At 35.9% G+C, this 22274-nt stretch overlaps 1 protein-coding gene across 2 annotated transcripts in view; it reads left to right on the top strand.

Annotated features, from left to right (window-relative positions):
• JMY (junction mediating and regulatory protein, p53 cofactor) overlaps positions 1 to 20305 on the top strand; it is a 69394-nt gene extending 49089 nt beyond the window's left edge. Inside the window, exons 6-11 of one of the 2 annotated variants that reach the window (XM_032205636.1) lie at positions 900 to 1087; positions 7924 to 8010; positions 10226 to 10321; positions 11630 to 12182; positions 14559 to 14869; positions 19307 to 20305. In XM_032205636.1, the coding sequence (XP_032061527.1) occupies positions 900 to 1087; positions 7924 to 8010; positions 10226 to 10321; positions 11630 to 12182; positions 14559 to 14866 (1232 nt within the window). In that variant the 3' untranslated portion in view covers positions 14867 to 14869; positions 19307 to 20305. Of the gene's footprint in view, positions 1 to 899; positions 1088 to 7923; positions 8011 to 10225; positions 10322 to 11629; positions 12183 to 14558; positions 16407 to 19306 lie in introns of those variants that run through there. The other variant, XM_032205635.1, reaches the window with a different exon arrangement.
• Positions 20306 to 22274: the final 1969 nt, after the last annotated feature.

The raw sequence follows: 22274 nt of genomic DNA, 5'->3' as shown, positions 1-22274 counted from the left end.
GAGAAGGCTTGGTATTGCTGCAGAGGAGTCACTTGACGGTCATGCCGGCTATAGGTGCTTTTTAAGCCATTAGTAATGCATATCTATCTTGGTGTATTGCAAGCAACTCGTACTGCTATGCCAATGAAGCAGGGAACGAGACCTTTTCTGCTTCTTCATTGAAACATTCGGCAAGGATTTATAATTATCACTCTTTCCTTCTTGGCAAGAGATGAGAAGTCAACAGTTAGAGATGAGCTCAATGTTACACTGACTGCTCCACTCAGGAGGCTAAAAATTATGACTGTTGATAAAATGGTTTACAATGACAAGCCTGTAATGCTTTGAAGGATTCCCTTGAAGTTACCCTCCCACTGCTGCCTCTGAGCACAGGACGTGACTGGGAGGTCAAAAACCTCCCAAGAGGATTTTTATCGTTGTGTTGTTTAATTTCCCTCCTATGAAATTAATAGTAGGTTGTGGCAGAGGAATCTCATGCTAAAGACTTCAGAGAGTCTGTATATCCTGAACTTTGTAATGAAGACCAAAGGATATTACTGTGCAGCATGGATTCCTTGTATTAGTTAAGAAACCTGAAGACATGCATGGGCATTATGATCAAGTTAAATTACAGACTTAAGCACACATTTACAGCGTTTATTCTTTAATGCTCTGAGCTTACCTGAATAACAGGTTGTATGTTTCATTTGTATTGATTTCTGTTTGTCATACAACCTTTAAAGCCTTCTAGTGCTTTGCTCTTTAATGCTATTACACTGACCTTTTGTTTCTGTTCTTACTCAGAAATGACTAGCATTCTTATGCGTTATGTCTTGCAACTTGAGGTTGTTGTTGAACAAAACATTAATCAAATACAAATTATTGATTTGACTTTTTCATTGCTGACATTTTTAAAACAGAGAAGAGAGATGAAGTGGTATATTATGACACTTACGAAAGTATGGAAGCCATGCTTGAAAAAGAGGATATGGCAACATCTGCACACTTGCAAAAAGAGGAGCTGCAAAAATTGCAACAAAAAATTCGCCAGCTGGAAGCAAGGCGTGGACGTATTTCAGCCAAGAAAGCCTACCTCAGAAATAAAAAGGTACTACAAAATTGTAAATTTCTAGGGTAATTAGCAAATTTAATAAAACTTGTAAAGATTATATTTCAAAAGATTACATTACGTGCAAGTCTCTTAAAATTTTTGTGGACTGTATTTAATAAATACTAGAATTTATTTTACAGTGTAATTAGAATAGTATGTATTTTCAAATCAATATCTTTAAAATTCAGTATGTCTTGTAGCTTTAAAGGAACCTTTCATTACTTAGAAGTCAACAAATATAAAATTGTTTCTACTAACTACTCAGAATACTTGCATATGGAGATGTTATCATGTTTTTACAGAGAACAGATTTGTCTTGATTTACAATTTACAGAAGAGAATCTTCAAGAGTGTTTTCTCTCTCAAGTTATATTTTCATTCTCTCACTTTTGTCCTTTGAAACCTAAGTGTTATGTAATTGATTCTCTGTTTTCAGCAACCATATATGCAATGAATTCTTAATTTATAAAACTAGGTGTATAATTATGTACTAAAATTAGGGTCAGTTTCCTTTTTTATGCATTTCATGGTTGAGATGTGCAGAAAATGGTTTTAATACAGTAAAGATTTTCAAATTGTATATGAAATGTAGGTAAGTTTATTAATTCCTTTTTCCAGAATGACTTGGGTTTTGTTCACAAGCAGTTTGCATTTACATCAATATGCATTATTAATAAGATAGCTTAGTGAGTAGAATAGATCTAAATTTTGATAGAGGAGTGTAATACTTATTAAAAAGAGTATTTCCACCCCATACTACATACTATAAGGCTATGTAAAAGTCTCAGTTGAGACCCCATTCTAAGTAAGCATCTTTTATATTTTGTGTTTTTATATGATTAGTAGAATATGGGAAGACTGTAAATAATTATAAAAGCAATTTCTCTTTTTAGCCAGTTACGGGAAGTAGTTTGCTCAAAGTCATTGTGTTTATTTTATGTGGTTTTATAAAAAGTATCACAAAACAGTACTTCTTAGTCCTTTAAGTAGTAAAGGACTCTTGTCATGTTATGTTAATTAATGCCTACATTAATTACATTGTAATAATTATGCTATTTTCTTCTGAATATGAAGAGACACTGCAGGCATCTTATGGAGTACACAGACCTGCTTAAAAGCCAGAGGCTAGTTGTTGTTCCTTACTTACCTTAAGGAATTACCAAGCTGAGAAGTAACCCTGCGGCTTGAGTAGAGATTTTTTAGCGTGTCATACCAATGTAATTAACTGGGCACTGTCAACTGGTTTATTTGTTTCATTGTTATGCTGTGATAAAATGCCTTGTTTATGGGGAAGAAATTGGTTGTTTCAGGCTACAGCACTGCAGCATGCCTACTTGTGCACTAAAACATGATGTAGGGATATGTATGGTAGTATTGCTCATCAGGGAAAAAGAATCATCAAACTCAGTAGTTTGGTTGCATTCTGCAGCATTTGTATGAAAAGAGCACAGCACATCAGCCAACAATATTTATGTTAGAGGTAGTTATTGTGGTGGCTCTTACAACTGCTGAACATTACTGGGAACCCTTTTCAGCTTACTAGTAATTACCTAAAAAATCAAGACTCTTGTGTCTTTGATTGAAATGTAAGCAATCATCATATGTTGAGTTGCCATTTTCGTTATATTGCAAAATATTTTAATGAATTCTACTTACAGTGCCTGATGCAAATTCATTATACTTTACAAACCTGTGAGGGGGAAAAAGGGGCTCTTGCTTTGAAGATTTTGTGATTTACCTTGGGTATGCAAAACAGATACAGATGGGGTGCAGAAGAGGAGTCTAGATGGTGAGAATGAGTACAGTGATAACTGAATGCTAAATGGAGAAAAGAATGAGGTTTTGAGGCTGGTTTTAGAAAGTACTGACTATATAAATATTTTTTAAAAGTCTGTCTCTCAGGTATGTAACGTTCATTGCTGAGAGTCTATTTCATGTTTTTCAGATTGTGTTCCTGATGATGTTTGTTTCAGCTTAAATGCAGTTTTAAGCAAGTTCAGATTGCATTGGTAGGGTTTTGGTAGGGCCTATGGTGGTGTGTCCAAAAACGTTGTGGTATATTTTGAATTTGTAGTCCTTGCTCATTATTAGCTTCTTGGCAATTGAAGAAAACTCTTAGGAGAATGCCTCCTTTCCAGCAGCATATGTGTATGATGATTAAGGAAAAAGCAAGCAATAGGAAATGATTCTCTATGATCAGTTCTCATTTTTCAGAGGAGGTTGTTTCACCATCCAAGTATTTTAAAATTTTGTCTATTGAGATAATGAAGCAGTTGTGATGTGTAGATTAAGACTTCTATGTAATACAAACTTCTGTGACTACAGTCACTTTGTTTTCCAGAAATTCTTTGCTTGTTTTTGCAATTGATATTTTTGTTAATAATATCAGATAATTTTAAATAACCTTTATTTAGAAGCTTTTTCTAAAGATTTGTTAGAGACCTCACACAGTGTTATTTCTGAGTTACTGGGCCAGCATTTTTTAAATGTATGGCTTGCTGAGGTTGATATTCTTTCACTACACTATTACTTTACTACTATAAATTATTATTTTCAGCTTTTTTGTTGTTTTTACAAATTTTACATTTATTAAGCAGTCGTTTCCAGGTGTTACTTTGTGTTGATGACAGTTACGAGCAAAAGAAGATTTTTATTATTATTTTTCTTATTTCTTTAAAGCTTGTTATGGATTTTTCATTTTTTTTTTTTGGTGCAGGATGTCTCTATTGTTATCCCAGTCTACCCCCTGCTGGCTGCACAGTAGTATTAATTAGTTTGTAGTATGAAAAACATCTGTTTTATTATGGATCTAGATTTATAGCATAGTCATGGCAATAAAGATAATCTAGAAGGTGTTTGTAAAAATATCTTAGAAAAAAAAAAGGAATTAAGAAGAAATTGAATTATTTGACATCCCGTAAAAGTGTTCCTTCTCATGAGCAGTGTTTGGTGGAACAGTTTGGGGTGTGCTTATAATGCATTCTCTGATCTAAGAAGCTTTTTCTGTTGTGTCCATTTAATAGGAGACCTTTACTACTTTGCAAGCACACAGGTTAAAGCATGGCCAACACCAAAGCAGTGTATGTACTTACAGCAACAGTTAACATTGGGTTATGTTGTATACTTTAATACTGTTATTACAATTACATTTTAAGGGTATAACTACATAGAAAGCTTACAATATGCTTCCTGCACACACTGAGTTTACTAAAGGAGAAGATAACTTTTTAAGTGGGATGCTTTTCAATTTGAATGCAAGGTTTAGTGGAACTAATTAAAAATACTAATACAGACCTCTTGGTTTAGTGGAACTAAAACAAAACTAGTACAAACCTCTTTTCTTATATTAGAAAAGAGCAATATATATATATATATGGTAATATATATTATTTTTATATATGTTATATGCTTCTCCCAAGCACCAACTGATATGCTGAGGGGAAATGGCCTCCAGTAATGCCAGGGGAGGTCTAGGTGGGATATTAGGAGAAATTTCTTTACTGTTGTGCAGCATTGGAACAGGCTGCCCAGGGAAGTGATTGAGTCACCATCCCTGGAGGTCTTCAAGAAACATGTAGATGTAGAACTTAGTAGCATGGTTTGGTGGTGGACTTTTCAGTATGAGGTTAAAGGTTGGACTGTATGATCTTGGAGGTCTTTTCTAACCTGAATGTTTCTATGATTCTTTGATATTTCATGTTGCTAGTCTTAAATGTAGTAGCTTATCCAGTGATAAAGGTTGAAATGGTTCATTAGCTCTCCTTTTCTGTCTTTACGATAGAAGCACAAGTTGATATTACAGAAACCAGTCAGATGATTGAAAGAGAAATAAACAGTTCTGCTGTATGCTTTCTGAAGTTCATACAGTTAATGAACATGTTTTGTGAAGTGTGGCCCTCTGACTGGGCATCATGATCCTAATAAAGTTTTACCAGTCCCGAGATGGAAGTGTTACTTCACTTACTTCACATGTGTGGCAGTCCACTCCTGTTCATATACCCATGTTTTGATGTTGTTTTTTTTTGTTTGTTTGTTTGTTTGTTTTTTGTTGTGTTTTTTTTGTTTTTTTCCACAGTATGAGGTTATTGATTTATGTTAATCTTGTCATCCACTGAAGGACTTCTTGGTTCTGGTAGATGAAAGGCTCGACAGGATCCAGCACTACATGCTTGCAGCCCAGAAGGGCATCTGCATCTCAGGCTGCTTCAAAAGAGGAGTGACCAGCAGGTGCAGGGAGGTGATTGTTCCCCACCTGCAAGGCTGCATCTAGGTCTGGGGTCCCCAGCACAAGGAGGATGTGGACCTGTTAGAGCACGTCCAGAGGAGGGCCACAAAGACAATCAGAGGGCTGGTGCACCTCTGCTATGAGGAAAGGCTGAGAGAGATGGGGCTGTTCAGCCTGGAGAAGAGAAGGCTCCAGGGAGACCTATTTGTAGCTTTTCAATACTTAGAGGAGTCTTACAAAAAAAGATGGAAAAGGATTCTTTACTCAGGTAGATAATGATAGGACAAGGGGGGATGGTCTTAAACTAAAAGAGGATAGATTTAGACAAAACGTTATGAGGAAATTCTTCACTGTAAGGGTAGTAAGGAACAGGTTGCCAAGAGAAGCTGTGGATGCACCATCCCAAGGCCTTGGCCAACCTGATCTTGTGGGTGGCATCCCTGCCTGTGGCAGGGGATTTGGTGTCAGATGATCTTTAAGGTCCCTTCAAGCCTGAGACATATTATGATTGTAAGAATCCAGGTCCCTTCCTTCAGTTCTTCCACCTGAGTATTTTTTCTTCATCCTTACTTTGCTGTCGGTTAATCTTGCCTACAAATAGAACCCTGCATTTGCCCTGTGAAATTGCAACCTTTCTTTTCTAAGAACATCTCTGTAATTAAGATGATTCAGAATTCTAGTCCTGTGCTGTAACATGTTTTCAGCCCCTCCTAGTTGCTTTTTTTAAAAAAAAAATATTATTTTCAAATAATGGAGACCTAATTAAATTAAAGTAGGTCATTCTTTATTAGTAAAAAGTCAGCACCAAACATGTTTTTGTCCAGTTTATGATCTTTCTTTAAATGCTTAAAATATATTTCTTTATTGCTCTTATTCAGAAATATTTAAATATTAATGCTAAACAGAATATTTCAGAAAAGTTTGATCCCAATTTATGAGAGTAAATATTCTTGTAGTTTGTATACTTTAGTCTTGCTAGCATATCAAAAACCCAACAACAAAACAACAACAACAAAAAAAAAAACCACATAAACAGAACATACAATCTTAATTATTTCATAATATTCTTTTAATCAAAATGAATGCATAGAGAATAAAGTGTACAGGAAAATCAGTACAAGTTTTACAAAAAGTTAGATTCTCTAATAATATTCTTAAGCTATTACTGTGTCTTTGAAATGCAAAAATTAGGTAGAATGTAATTCTGTAGTTACAACTTTAATGGATTATCCTTTGAGATGATATTAATTGAAACCAGGGAGGAAAAACGAACAAACAAACAAAAAAAATACACAAGCAAGCATAAAACCCATCAGCATTTAGTTATATGTATATATACATATACTCTGAAGTTGGGACAGTATTTCCTCAGAAACTAGTGCTGTTGTCAGAGCATTGCATGTGTATGGCAGTGAAATTGATAGACATATGTTCAAAACAACATGGTATTTCTTGCCTATGCAGGAACCCTGGCTACCTTCTTACAAATGTGAACGTGGTCACATAGTCAGTATTTAGGAGAAAGTAGGCTTATTTCTGCAGTTCCCAGTGTCTAAAACAGGGCATTTTTATCCCTTCCCTCTGTGATTTTGTGTCTTTCTGCCACGACTGCAGAATCTTGCTTGATGGCTGATATTTGATCAGCTGCTCCGAGTAATGTGTGACTGTGAAGTGCCTGTCTGGCTCCAGCCACTCAGTCAAGCTGATGCATCCTGGGATGCCCCATAGGTTCTTCCAGTCACAGTCACACTCCAAACTGTTTCCTAGTAGTGGCCCCTCTTATACAGCCATGAGTCTTGTTTCCAACTACACATCTGACCTTGTTCTAGTTCTGTCTGGTGCCAGTACTGGCTCCAATTTCATGGCCTACAAGGGATGTCCTGTCCCTCAGAATTGTCCTATGAAGTTGTCCATCACTTCTGTACTCGAAGGGTATGCCCCATGCTTATTCTTTGCAACAGATGGTTAAATCAGGTCTTTTTATATAATATACCTTAAGTTTGAGTGTCATGCTTCTTCTTGTTATCTACTGTAACATGTCCCCTTTTCTTTTAATCTGTTCTTATTTTCAGGCAATGTAATAAATACTTGTTTCTAAAACAGATACTATAGCCACAAACTTGGTATAACAAGTAAACTGTGTTTGCATAAAATTGTAACAACTTTATTAACGTTTGTGCTTTCATATTACAAATGCAAAAGATAAGCTCACACTTGTAAATGGAAGCTACCTACTTGTATAAACATACGTAATACATAATAATTATCTATATCCATGCATGGAGCTACACAAGGCTTTTATGAAGTACCTGACAAATCAGTATTTCTTGCCACTTACCTGCTTGTAGAAGAGACTTTTCAAGCAGGTGTTACTTGTATATTCTTTTGACAGCTAAAAGTTATGTTTGTTATGTTTTTTTCCTCTTGCTTTGTTTCCATTTTATGGTTTTATTTGGAAGTTAAATCACCTTGGTTAAATTAGGTTGTCTGAAATGGGCTTAATTTTTATTTTTCTAATTCTTAGCACTGTTTGTGAAATATTACATTATGAATTGAAAATTAGTAATTAAAATTCATACTTTATAGATAATATTTGATGTCTCTACAGGAGATTTGTATTGCAAAGCATAATGAAAAGATCCAGCAGCATCACCAGAGTGAGGAGGAGTACAAAATGCACCATAATGTTCAGCTAGTAAGTTCAAGTTTTCTGCTTTTCAGCTTAGCCTTAAAGTTAATAGCTTGCATTCTTTATTATACAATCATTAGTATTCAAAGTGATAGCTGTTTTAAAAAGATGGTGCGTATCCTTGAACTTCAGATAATGGATTTTTATATCATATTGTGCTGGTAAGTAAGAATGTATGCCTGTGTTAAGATGTCATTCAGTCCAATCAAGTAAAAAAGTTCAATAATACGAGGTTCACAGTCCAAGTGATTACTGTTAGACTTAAAGCTGCATGCAAAATTTGTTATGATGTGCACATAGAAGATTCTGGACATCTCTGAGTACAGCATGAGGTATGCTGAAATGAGTAAAGAAACCATCCACATTTATTCTTGCAAGGTAATAAGCTTGCTCTTCCTCTTTTCACTACAAAAGAAAGCAATTGGATTGTGTTGTGTAATACAGTTCTAGCTGTATGCTCCATGGTTCTCTGCAGTCTCATCACAAGAGTAGGCTGCCTAGTCTGACTGTTGTGCTGTACATAATAGACTTTATTTTAAAGAGTATTCAAACTCTGGGCTAGGTCTTTGGAGCTGATACAGTATCAATATTTAATAAACATCACTGACAAAGATGCATTGAAATCCAAGTCTTCTTAGTTCAGGCTTCATTTAGATTAGTGAAAGGGATTCTGTTTCATCCTTATACATTTTTAACATTGATACATTTGTCCAGGAAGTCAGCTGTATAATTTATTTTATAAAAAGGCTACTTGTAAAAGACCATATGTACTGGCATACTCTTCAGGAACTTAGAAATATACATTTTCAGTTCTTACAATGCAAAGGATTTTGCTATGTGGATTGCAGTCTATTTATCACTCATATTTAAGACTTGACAAATGTAAATGACTTTCTTGTCTCTCAAATATTACAGGGCTTTTTTGTTATTTCATGGATTTGCCAACTTGCATTATATACAAAACATTTAAGCTATTTTTTGTCTTTTTTGTTCTGTAAATAATTTAAATTAAAATATCCAATGTTACATAAAATAAATTTTCAGCCACTTTTTTCATGAAAAATTTTGAAAAGATAACCTTGGAGGTGTCCAAGCCTGAAACCAAATAAACGTTGCAATTTCACTGTGATTGCTAAAACAAACAGAACACACACATGGCCCACCTGCTCCTCCCTCAGGTTTGAGACTGCTTCAGGAAAAATTTGACTGGATTGCATATGAAAAATGCAGGTGTGGTGGTAGGAGAACTATTCTTTCTTCTTGTTATAATCTTTTCTTTGTACTTCTCTGTTAATTTATTTGCTCCATTTCTGTTACTTTCTTTCACCACGTGCTTCTCCTTTTTGTTTCCTGTCCTTACCATTTTTCACACGTCCTCCTCTTCTTTTCCCTAATGCATCCATATGTATCTCCTTCAAAATCACAGGAGTTGGCTCTTTGTAAAGGACACCAGGAAACTAGCTGATTTCTGAAAACAACAGGCAGGCAGACACTACTTTTATGTTGGTTGAATGAGAATAAAAGTTCATGAAGCTGATAATCTGAATGTTAATGACATTTATGAGCTTTTACTCACTTAATGCTATAAGCCTTTTAAGAATTAAGGCTCATGTTAATGCTCTGGTTTTTCTTTTGTAGTTATTTGTTCTATGCCTCATCATTCTTCTGGTAATTCTTGTACTTATGCATACAGCAACTTTTGCCATCCGATAACTAGTGTCCATTTTTCAATTTATTTTCAATAAGTTTGACTGTAGCATTTTCTTCAAAGAATTAGTAACTTTGCTGAAATTTTATGAAAAAGAATGACTAGTTAAAGGAGGTGGATCCACATGTGTTTCCACTGCAGTAAGATCTCCAAACAAGAAAAAATACTACTGTCTTAGCTGCAAGGAAGAGCTTCAAATGTTTATTTAAATAAGATTACTGAAAATCAAGCTGGATTAATAATTAAATAAAGTTCCAGTCAAGTATTCCAAATTCAGACTGAAATCTTTCTTTATTGAGTTTTGTATTTCACTGAGGTTATAAAATACGAAATTTATACTATTTTTCAAGGGGAAAACAAAGGCACAGTTTTGAGGTTCAGAAATGTATTTATTGGAGAAATACATTGTTAAGTAATTCATTAAAACTAGTAGAAGAGTTATTTTCATGCAGTATTTTTATGATGCTAAACATAGCATTGCATGTAACGGTTATTTTCCATATATTTTCTCAGAAGCGAGAACAACTGCAAGATGAAGAGGAAAGAAAGAGCTCCTGGGTTAGTCAGGAACGACAGAAAACACTGGACAGACTTCGCACATTTAAGCAGGTAAAAGAAGAATTGTTGTTCTTCTTTTACACGTTTTTCTTCTGCAAAACAAGTTTTTACTCATTCCAGGACTATACTATACTACTAGGTATTTTCTTTCATTGTTCACTTACCTATTCTTTGGAAAATTTACAACAAAATACGGTACAGGTGGTAGCAAATCTCTCTGGTCATTGCATTATCAGTACCATAATAAGCTTCTGTTGTCTGTCACGTATGTCAAGACATTTAGCAAACTTTTAGAAAAGAAATATGATCCAAAAGATACTTCCTACAAGGAGCATTGTCATCTGACATAGCCCCACTACCACTGATTGTTAAAACACCTGCCAGTACCTGTCCCTTCCTATTATGATGTTGGTATCAGAAAATCAATAGAAGATGGAATGAAGGAGAGAAAGTAAGGAAAGGAGCTGAAGTGCAGGAAAATTGAGGCTGTATTGATTCTGTGTTAATTGGTGAAGACTAAGTTAGTTACGAGATAGAAGTTTCTTTACTGGAAAGCTGTCTTGCTTGTCAGTATACTCTTCATATCCCTATTTTTTGCAAGGCTTTTGAATTGCATAGACTCAGTAAATTGAGGCAAGTTTACTTATCTTAATGGTTTCTTGTTAGTGAACTGACTTCTTACATGAGTATGTTTATCTTGATACAATCTCTCTTGCTTTAGGCTTGTCACAATTTTTAAAAATGTTTTAGACCTGTCTTTTAGAAGCAGTTTTTACTTTTGCATTAAAAAAAACAACAACAACAAAAAAAACTTGTTTGAGGAGACAGACACACCAAATTTAGGAACTAAATTAAAACCACTTTGGAAATTCTAAAAATGTTTGGTATTTTTAAGAGGTAACTTTTTAAGCAGTGTAATTCACATTTACAGCCAGCATATTAGTTCAGAGAGGAGTTTGTTGCAGAGAGAGCCATTGACCAGAGTTAGAGAAGAGATGCAAGAGAATTCAAAATGGAATTCTGAATTTTTGTTTTCAGAAAAAACAATTTTGAACGTACAGTCAGATTATTAGTGAAATCTTAATTTTAAACTCATGTGTATCTCTGATTAGACCTATCTGCATGTAAATTATGGCTTAACTAGAAATATGAAAATATGAAATAGAAATAAGAAAAGTGGATCGTATTTGCATAAAGGTAAGGATATATTTGCTTTGTTTTTATTTTTAGAGCAAAATGAATGAAAATAATAGACAAATTCTACTTGTCAGAAAGGTAAACCCTAATGACAAGTATTTAATACCTAAAATGCTGTGCTTGCGTGTACTTATCTAATTGTAAGTATCTTATTCACTCTAGCGGTACCCTGGGCAAGTAATACTTAAATCAACCAGACTACGACTGGCTCATGCAAGAAGAAAATGTGCAGCCAGTTCAGTGTCCTCTGTAGATCAGCCTCAATCTTTGCCAGCAACCATACAAACCCAAGATAAAAGTGAAGAGGTGGAATTGGAAAGTGCAGTTCAGCCTTTGCAAGTGCAGGAATCCACAAGCTTAGAACAACTTCAAGATGTCTCGTTACCTCCCAATGGTGTTACCTCTGAACTGCCTCATGTTACTGCTTCTCCACTCATCAGTAATGAGTTTCAAACAGAGACTGTTACTGTAGTACCACTTCCACCCCCTTTGCCTCCACCTCCTCCACCTCCGCCTCCACCCTTGCCATCAAAGGAAGATGCCACCAAATCCTTAGAGAAAAGTGACAGCTTTGTTAAACGTCAAAGTGAAGAGAAGGGAGTCCAGCACTCTTCCAGTGTCCCAACAGCACATCTGTTTGACAGCAGTCAGCTAGTCAGTGCCAAGAAGAAACTTAAGAAGACAGGTGATCTAGAGGGTTTACAGAGAAGGAGAGGTAACGTTTTCATTTTTGTGTATTTATATGTAATATATATCAATTCCTCTTTTGAATTTCCATATAGAAAAGTGTATGCTGTGATTTAGTTATACTTATTGATGGGCTGAAGAACATTGGCAACTCAAAACAAATGTTAGGACCCTCATGACAGCATAATGTATACATGTTCGGTTAAACAGAAAACACTTACAAATCTGATTATGTGATGCACCATGTCAGCCTAGCTCGAAAATGGAGCTAAACATGCCTAAAAGAATCTTTTCATACCTTGTTTACAGCTTAAAAATGCAAATAGTATATGCTTAACCTGAAGGTTCAGTGTTTTTTTAATAACAGAATTTTACATAATTTATGATCTAATAAGATGAATATTTGTCTTGGGACATAGGAAACCTTGAGAATGTTTTCTTCAAGGTTTCTTCAAATTTTCATACAAAAATCCACAAATCGTGACATCAACTTGAGAGCTGAATAAGAATGTACAAACTTAACTACAATTGAGAATTAAACATGTCATAATTCAGTGAAGCATCTTAACTTCATTGGAAACTGAGGTGAGTAAATAGAGCACAGGGTTAAGTTAGATCTGTTACAGCTTTACTGTATGATTCTGTGCAGTTTTCTTTTAACTGTTTGTCACATATTTAAAATGGGGAGATAGCAGCCATGTTTGAACAAAATGATGTTTAGATGAAAACTGCAATATTAGAGTTTTTATTTGAGACATGGAGATGGGATCTTCAAAAGCACGTGTCTGCACCATTCATTGTCCTAGGAGTTGCTGAGAAAAAGTACCTCAGGTGGACCTTGATTCACACTGCTGCAATGTGACTGCAATAAATTTCTATTAAAAATTCTGTTTTTGTCAGTTACAACTGCAGTAGACATCCCTCAATCAACATTTCTCCTCATCCATATAAAATCAAAATTACAGGTGTTTTCATCTATCAGGCAGAAGCAAAAGTGTTTCTTCCGTAATGCTCCTTAAATGGCTAAAATGCCTTGAAACAACTGAATAGTTATAGAATTCTTAAGTTCTTATGAGACTTGCAGGTCACAGGTACGGTATCTTCAGTTCGTTATCAATTTTGCTGCTGTTGTACTCTGTTTTTATTTTTCTGTAGTCCTATTTTTTTTATTTTTCTGATACCAATTCTAGCTTTCAATTTTACATAAAACATATATGTGCAATTTGATATACCTCATAAAACACCAAATACAAAATTAAAATATATCCTCCCCCTTAAGAGTATCATTAATGTTCATAGCTGTACACTACCTGTTGCTCTGTATTCCATGAGATGTTTCAACTCTCTAAAGAGCTTCAGAAATGTCACTCTACAAGAGATGAGTGTTCTATAATCCTTCCTTTCTCCTTTAAACTACAAACTTTATATCTTCATATCTTTTCCTCATGTCTATTCTGACTGTCTGAGCCGTTAGTCACCTGGACAAGGTCCACTCATAAATACAAAGTGGATTTTAAAAGTGTATTCTACAATATGAAGAAAAGAACTAGAGCTCTATATTCATCTGTGTGCTGCACTCTTATGTGCTAGTGTATGCTGACTAGTTTGGATTGTTTTACTTTATTGTATCACATTTTGAGACATAGAAATCTGCCTCTCGTTCTTGTATAGAGCCTGACTTTATTTCTGCAGAGAATGAGTTTCAAATTGGTGATAAAGGAAGGATTTCTGATAAAGAATAAACTCTTATTTCTCTGTCTTCATTAACTATAAAGGAAAGGAATTTATATAGGCACTCGGTAACGGTGCCTATATAGGTGACATATCTGAATCCAAAAGAGCAGGAAGATGTTCCTGTTGCAGCTGGCTGTACTGCTTCCCTCACTGGCATGTAGTAGTATTCATATTACCTACTATGTAGGTATATCATCCACAAAATGCAAGCGCTGGGGATATAGATTCTCCGCTCTGCTTGCATTCCTGTGACTGTACAATCTAGTACTTAAGATACATGTTTGTTACCTGAGTTTCAAAGTCAAGAAATGGAAAGTAATACACACTTTGATTTGGCTTACTGCAGCTATTATGATTTTCTGGACTGCAAACAGGAAAGCCGTCTTGTCCAAAAAGTTCTACCGCTGTCCTGTTAGGAGGTTACATGGTTTCAGAGATTATAATTGCCTGTATAATCCAATTTTGTCCTGGTAATAAAGAAGATTTGGAGGCTAACACAAAAACAGAGCTACAGAATGGTAAAATTGATAATACTAGAGTCTCCTGTATTTTTATGGTATAGGACTAGTACATGAATTGCATGTGGCTACATTTTGTTATATAGGAAACATAATCGGATACTGAATAAATTTAGTAAAAGTCATACTGAAAGTCTTTTGATTTACTGCAGTGAGTTCCCCGATGGATGAAGTGCTGGCTTCCTTGAAGCGTGGGAGCTTTCACTTAAGAAAAGTTGAGCAGAGAAGTCTCCCTCCTTTTCCTGATGAAGATGATAGCAATAACATCTTGGCACAGATCAGGAAAGGAGTGAAACTGAAGAAAGTGCAGAAAGATGTTCTGAGAGAATCCTTTACAATTCTGCCTGATACTGACCCTCTGACAAGGAGCATCCATGAAGCATTGCGACGAATTAAGGAAGCATCACCTGAATCAGAGGATGAAGAGGAGAGTTTGCCTTGCACAGACTGGGAAAATTAACCTGTAATTAACTTACGTTTAAAAAAAATCTATTCAACATTTTTTATAACAATAGCTGCTAAGCCTCAGGTTATGCAATCTAGGGGACATAGTATGAATGTGACTAAACTGTCTGATGTACAACATGACAAAACATGCACATATGAATTTAGTATCACTGACTTTTCAAAAGAATTAAGGTTTCTATTAAGAAAAAGTTTTATAAGGCAACATCTTAGTCCTGTTCTTGTTTGAATACTTTTGCTGAATAGTAAAAGGACTGCTCCTATAATAAATAAATAAAAGCTCTATTTTATTTAGTAAATTTGAAGGGACTGTTTGCAGCTTATAAAACAGCTTAAAAATCCTTTTAAGTAACAAAGCAGCACAGTCACTTTTGGACATACCCTATAATTATTTCTAATTACCTTTGGCCTTGTGAAAATGTAGTGTTCAGACTGAATAGCTCCAAATCAAGGATGATTAGATTTGACTGCTGGACACACTGAAATCTCATTGGTTATCCTGTGTGACTGACTCTTTGATAGCCTGGTTTCAATTTGTGAACACTCTGACTTAATTGAATTTCTAAACTATAAACAGTAAATGTACAATTTATACTTCAGCTACTCATACAAATCCCGTGAACTTTCTTTATATGAAACTACAGTGCCTGAAAGTATAGATATTAGACTTCTGCAGATGAAGTTAGTGATTTCAGAACAAAATAGAGATTGGCAAGAAAGGAGGTTTCAAATTTAAGGTTGTATCAGCCTTAATTCTTGATTACAACAGCACTGTCCTTCTCTGGTGATTCTTTTCTGCTACTGGTGTGCAGATAAGCTTAAGTCTGAATGAAAGGTCCCACTAAACTTATTTGTGAGTATTTAAAATCTGGAGAAAAGAGAGGTGTGACAATCTCTAAAGAATTTAAAAATCTGTTCAGAAATTGAGGAGTATGGCAGATAAATATTTACAATCCTTGCAACACAGCCAGCAGTAGGAAGAAGATAACCTTTTTGGATGCTTTCAGTCAGGCAATTCTATACTGGTTATTTTTTACTGTAGCTGTAGTGTGGCTATTGGTACAGCTATTTAAGAAGTGATGGTGATGTAACTCATCATCTGCTGAATATTGTTCCAATTGTGTAATACTGTCTCAAATTGTTCATTGGTATGCCATTTTCAAATAATTCTATTTAAGATTTTTAAAAAGTAAAATGAATGTTGCTTTTATTTTCTCATGAAATAGCAAATCAGTAGTGTGGCCAATACCTACTGTTTAACCATGGTGTGTTCCTACTATACGAAACATACTAGTACATGGTCTGTTCTGAAAGTAGTAGGACTCATTTAAAAAAAAATAAAATTATTCATGAGAATAGAACAAACTATTAGAATTTTTCAAAGTAGCACCCTTCTACACACTGCTGCCAACGAGTTTTCCAGTTTTTGTACGCTTCCAGGAACACCTGAACCAGAATGCTGTTTAGCTCCCTTGTCACGGCCTCTTGAAGCACCTCTACCAATGCGTGACGCTTCCCCTTGAGCATTGATTTTGTTCTCGGGATTAGAAAAAAGTCTGGCAGGGCCAAGCCGGGGCTGTAGGGGGGCTGAGGCAGTGTTGCCACCTTGTGCTGGGCAAGATACTCCACAACGTGTAACGCTGTGTGGCTTGGTGCCGTGTCATGGTGCAGCCGCCAATTGTTGACGATGGCTGGGCGGACACGAGCAATGCGTTTTTGCAGTCTTGTGAGGACTTCCACGTAAAAAACTGCATTAACTGTTTGTCCGGCTGGTACAAACTCTTTGGGGATGACTCCATGTCGATCAAAAAAGCAAATGAGCATGGACTTTTGCTTGGATTTGCTCATTCATGCTTTCTTGGGGCGTGAGGAAGCAGGGGTGTGCTATTCTGTGCTCTGCCGCTTACTCTCTGGGTCGTATTCAAACACCCACGTCTCATCACTGGTCACTACATTGTCCAAAAAGTCAGGCTTCTCATTCACATGATGAAGAAGCTCCTGGCAGATCACTTTCCGGTTGGCCTTTTGCTCCTCTGACAACACTTGCGGCACAAACTTCGTGCACACTTTCCTCATGGCTAAGTTTTCTTTCACCATCTCAAAAACTTGGGTTTGAGGAATGCTCAAGTCATCAGCAATCATTCTGATACTCATCCTGCAATCATGGTTCAGTAAATTTTTCACTTGTGACACATTTTCGTTGGTCTTGCTGGTCGAAGGGCGTCTGGAGCGGTCGTCGTCTTCCACTCTTTCCCTACCTTCTCGGAACAGCTTGTGCCACTCAAAAACACCCGATCTACCCATGGCAGCATCACCGTAGGCCTCCTTAATCGTGTCACGAGTCTCTTTGCCCGTTTTACCAAGCTTTACACAAGATTTGGTCGTGTATCGCTGCTCCAGTAAACGCTCCATGATTCTCCGTGAGGAGGCGTTCCGACAGGTGTTCACAGTACAAGCGACCTGCTCTCTTCAACGGCCAACAGCTGACTGCCGATTTTTCCCAGTGTTCCCAATATCCCCCTCCACCGATCCTGCGTGCACAGACCGCCTCTCATCTGCCTGTTCGCCCAGGAAAAAGCCAGTCCTACTACTTTCAGAACAGACCATGTATTTTTGGAGTTAAGGAGTGCAGATAGATGTACTAAACTTGTGCTGAAACTCAAAGTTCTCTATTAGTTTGCATATTGAAAACTCCCGTTCTCACAGCCCTTTAGAAATGAAGTCATAGCTATAAGAAACTTGCCTTGGAATTGATGTGGTTTCTCAATGTAATTATTCCCTCTTCATTTCCTAGATAACCTAGCAAGAATACTCTTTAACAGTATAGAACTCGTAAGCAAATTTACTTTTTCTTTTTTTAAATCTTACTGGTAGACCCCATAACAATCTTCCATTGGAACTGTGTCCTCTTAGGAGTTTTATGCACACATTGCTGTACGATATAAATACACACTTTTCTCTGCTGTCTTTCACAGCCCTTTAAAAGCAGTTCAAAGTGTAGGTTGAAAATCACAGCCATGCAGTATCTGTAGGGCCCAGTGCTTGTCTCCTTTTTAAAGGAGTACTGACCTGAATATGAATTATCTTGCCAGTTTACAGCTAAGATCTTTTCCCTTTTTAAGGATGTACTCCTGCCACACGCTGAAGTCCCAGTAAATAGTTGGACCTAAAGCAGGGTGCAGTGTCACTGTTCTTTGTGCTTGCTCCTTGGAGTTTTCCATGCATCTGGGATCTGCTCTCTTACCAGTATCTTATTTCATTATGAAAAATATCCTGTTTTCATGAGATGAGACTTTAAATTCATGCTATGGAATTATGTGAAATAATCTGATAGGCCAGCAAGTTGAAACAAAGCCCTTGTGAAATTCAGCTGAATGAAAACTTTTCACATAGATGAGTGGTCACCCAGAATTTATTACACAGGAATAAAATCTAACAGAAATCTGTTGTAGAATAATGTTTCTTACTATTATCAGTTAGTGCTGTTCCCAGTTTAATACCATGCTTTATTTAAAAAAGAAAAGATTGATCTACTAATTTCTAGGTTAAGCTCTGCATATCCAAAAATAGCTGCATAGAAATTTTAGGATCAAAGAAGTTATATAAAAGTACATCGGCACCTTTGTTACAAACTTCATTTACTATGTACACATCGTTGTAGGCTAAATGTAATGCAATTATTTGCCTTAAGAATAAAAGCTAAATTTGATATGATTTATGTTTATCAAATGCCAAAAAGTGTCTTAGTTCACATGCAGTAGAGGAAAGAGTATTAACAAAGTACTGAAGTCATTTCCTTAATTATTGAGGTTTGAAGATAAAATAATAGTAATTAGTTCTTACAGGAGATCTAGTCATCTCTTTTATTAGCTGCTGTACGAGTTAACTTCTGTGTAGCTATGTTACTACCTTTTCTTTAAGAGCACTTCCTTCCTTATGGACACTCTAAGCCACGTACAATAGTGTTGAGGCATTCCATGTATCTGAAGTACAGCTGAACAACCATTATAAAGATGTAGTGGCTTCCATACAATAGCACAGAATCTTGGTTATCAAAAGTCTCCCAAGCTTTTATAGCTCTTGAAGATCACAGTAGTACATTTGGAGGACTCTGAGTAATTCAAAGCCCACATTCCTGGGAGCAGTGGACAAAGTAACTGGGTGAAGAAGTGGCTTTTGTTCTCCCTTCTGCTCTAATTCAGGGCCTCTCCAAGCTCAGATGTGTGTTCGCTGCCAACAATACCAAAAGAAAAAAAAGACCCAGTCATATGTTGTGCTAAAGTGTCATTAGGCCTAGGAGCAAAGAGAACTGAGGCTTTTAAAGACATACCTTAGTACTGCATGTTGGAATTGCCTAATACATTGATCAGAGAGGATTTGTGAAGCTGTTTAGCTTTTCAGATGTTCCTTTTTTTTTTTTTTTTCCTCCAAACAGGTGACTTACAGCCACTGGAGTGAGAAAAGAAACCCCAGTTGAAGATTACTTTTCCTCTTCATTTCTGAATATTGAGAGCCAGCAATTTTGACCATCAATTCCCCAGGAGGTTTTTTTGGCAAAGAAATAGCATTTCTTTGGCAAAAGATTAGCACCTGGAAAAAATGACCTGAAATGTTACTTTTCAGATCACTTTTTTCTTTATTTGTTCCAAAATTCTGGTTTGAGTAGAAAGCTAAGTTGTTTAGACATGCATTTCATATAACCAAGAATGCCCAATTCATAAGCACTTTTCATATTTGTGTTACTAATGTGTGGCCAGTTAAGTGAAGGGAGTATTTTGAGTTGAGAGAATACTTGCATTTAACTAACTTTGGGATTTGGCTGAAACAACAGCTATAAAATCCACCCTTCACTGCACTGAATATATCATCTGCTTGAAAACCAATTAAATAGCTCCTTGCAGAGAAGCTTGCTATGTAGCAGTGTGATGTTACAGAAAGAACAGAATTTCTAGTTGCGCTACTGTAGCTGAAATTCAGTGTTGTGCAACCAAGATTTTTTTCTTCTTAGTTTGAAGAACTGTGTGTCAGGATGAAAAATAACATGTGGCTACAACATAATGAGAAGTAAGAGTTGAATTCAGTACATATTCAAGAACGTATTTGTTTCCAGTATGGTACAATTCAGCAAGACATACTGCAGCACCTTTTTAGAAGGTCATTTGTAGTATTAAACCTTTTTAAAGTAGACATTTTCATGCTTTCTTAAAATAATATTTAGCTATGGGAAACCAAGTTAGTTATACTTTATCATTTACTATAAGAAGCAATATTTTGTAATTTCATACTTAAAATTATTTTTCTTTTTGGTTTAAAATGGCTTTGTTTGAATACTGTAAGCAGCCTTCTTTAAAAAAAAAAGATCAAAGCACTTAAACATACTAATACTTCAGTTGCTTCTCTTGCTGTTTTTTATTATTCTCTTTAGTGGCTGCAAAAAATATTTGTATTTCATACCCAAAAGCCTGTTTTCTGAAAAAACAGCTTCCTTTTGATCATGACTGTTGTTTTTTTTCAAAGGAGAGTTATAATTTCCTCTGCAGTAAGTTCTTAGTAGTAATCATAGACTTCATGGCTAATGGCTGCAGGCAGCTACACTTACAATAAATATCACAATAGTAAGAGGTATGCCAGTACAGAGAGAGATAGTATTGGACCATCTAGAAACTCCATGTGATATTAAAATAAAAAAGCCCATTAAAATTTTTAAGGAAGCTTAAGTTTTTACTAGCATTGTATTTTTACTAGCATGACATACACTGTGTTTGAGAAGTACACAATCCCTGTCCTTTGTGTAGTGTGTTCCATTCACTTTTCCTTTTGTGAAGGACAAACTACTATGTGAATGATTTTTTTAAAGTGGAATTATGCATTGCTGCTGTCACATAACGGAACATATACTGTGTCAATGTTTATAACAGGAGATTTCATGTCTTGCCATTTACTTTTTTAAACAGGAGCAGGAGTACTTACCTTAGCAACAGACTATATAACCTACAGGAACCTCAGATGTTGGACGCTTCAGCTGTTATGCTGTGGCTGTCCTGAAATTAAAGCTCTATCAAACATCTCAAATGGATGCCACTTTACCCTTGCTATTGACAGGCATTTTCTTAACCTTGTTGCCTTATTTATAGTTAGCAAACATTCATTTTCAAAGCACCTATGAGCAGCATTATTCCAGAGATGTATTGATTTTGCTGTATGTATTCGTTGCCAGGTCTGTATGCTTCTCTCCTGAGAAGATCAGCTCTATAAAATGCTTGATACTGGCTTTCTAAGGACCTAAAACCACAAGGTATATTTTTCGTAAACTGCTTCTCTGAACTAAAGAGTTAGACATCTTATAAGCACACCATCTAATACCATGCTCATGCAGCAGTATTAGTGATTTCAAAATTCATCATTATCATCTGACATTGCCTGTACTGTAACCTGTGACGTGTTTTTGCTCTACGTTTGTCTACACTTCCAGTCATACCGCACTTAAAACTGAGTTAATCAAATATTTTTTTGGCCATAGCACAAAGCAGAACTATGATGTAGAATGGTACTTCAAATTACATAGTTCATCTGAATCTTTGTGCTATGTTAATTAGTGGTGATTGAGCAACTTTTATGTCAATTTTCTCCTGTTTTCCAGCCTGCATTTTTATTCCTTACAGTATGGATATGGGACACCAGCAAAATTCCAAGTCAAGAGAAAATAGTGTAATTTTATGATACAGGTGCAATGGTTCCTTTGCACAGTGTTTGTGTCTACAGTTTACCATTGTGTTGTGATATATCTAAATAGCTCAATGCTTTACTGTACTACGATCTTCAGATTTATTTGCCATGTGATCTGTCAACTTTGCCTTGAAAATGTGTGCATGATGAGAAAAAAATACAAAATTACTGTCCTTAATCTGTTCTATATTTCGTTGAAATCGTAGATTCCTGTAATAGCTTAGTTTATAGAAACGGATTTCTCATAGTAGCAAGTGTTTTATGTGCACACAAATAGAAGTTGTTATGCTGAGCAGAGCAGTTTGTATCAGTTCAGAACTGCCATCTTCCGTGTGGAAAGTAAATGTTTTTTCCCCCCACATACTGCTAAAACCCCAAATGCTTGATTTTAAGCTTCCATGAGTCCCTAGATGTCACAGTTTCACATAAGTCTCCATTGTGATATAAAAATTGTGCATATGTAGAGTACAGTTAATGCATAAAACTTCCCATTTTTCTCTGCAATGTGAAGTTCTGCAGTGGGATGGCTGGAGCAGCAAATGGGGGAAGTATTTCCACAAGAAACTTGGAGATATTAGGACAATCCTACATGAAATTTGGTTCCTCCATAGCTAAGAAAATTTCTGATGAATATGTTGGACCTTGAGAAATCGTAGCAAGCATCATGACAGGAAAAA

The sequence above is a fragment of the Aythya fuligula genome, chromosome Z (assembly GCF_009819795.1).
Source record: "Aythya fuligula isolate bAytFul2 chromosome Z, bAytFul2.pri, whole genome shotgun sequence".
NCBI classification, from domain to species: domain Eukaryota; kingdom Metazoa; phylum Chordata; class Aves; order Anseriformes; family Anatidae; genus Aythya; species Aythya fuligula.
This window is presented reverse-complemented; position numbering and strand designations above follow the sequence as displayed.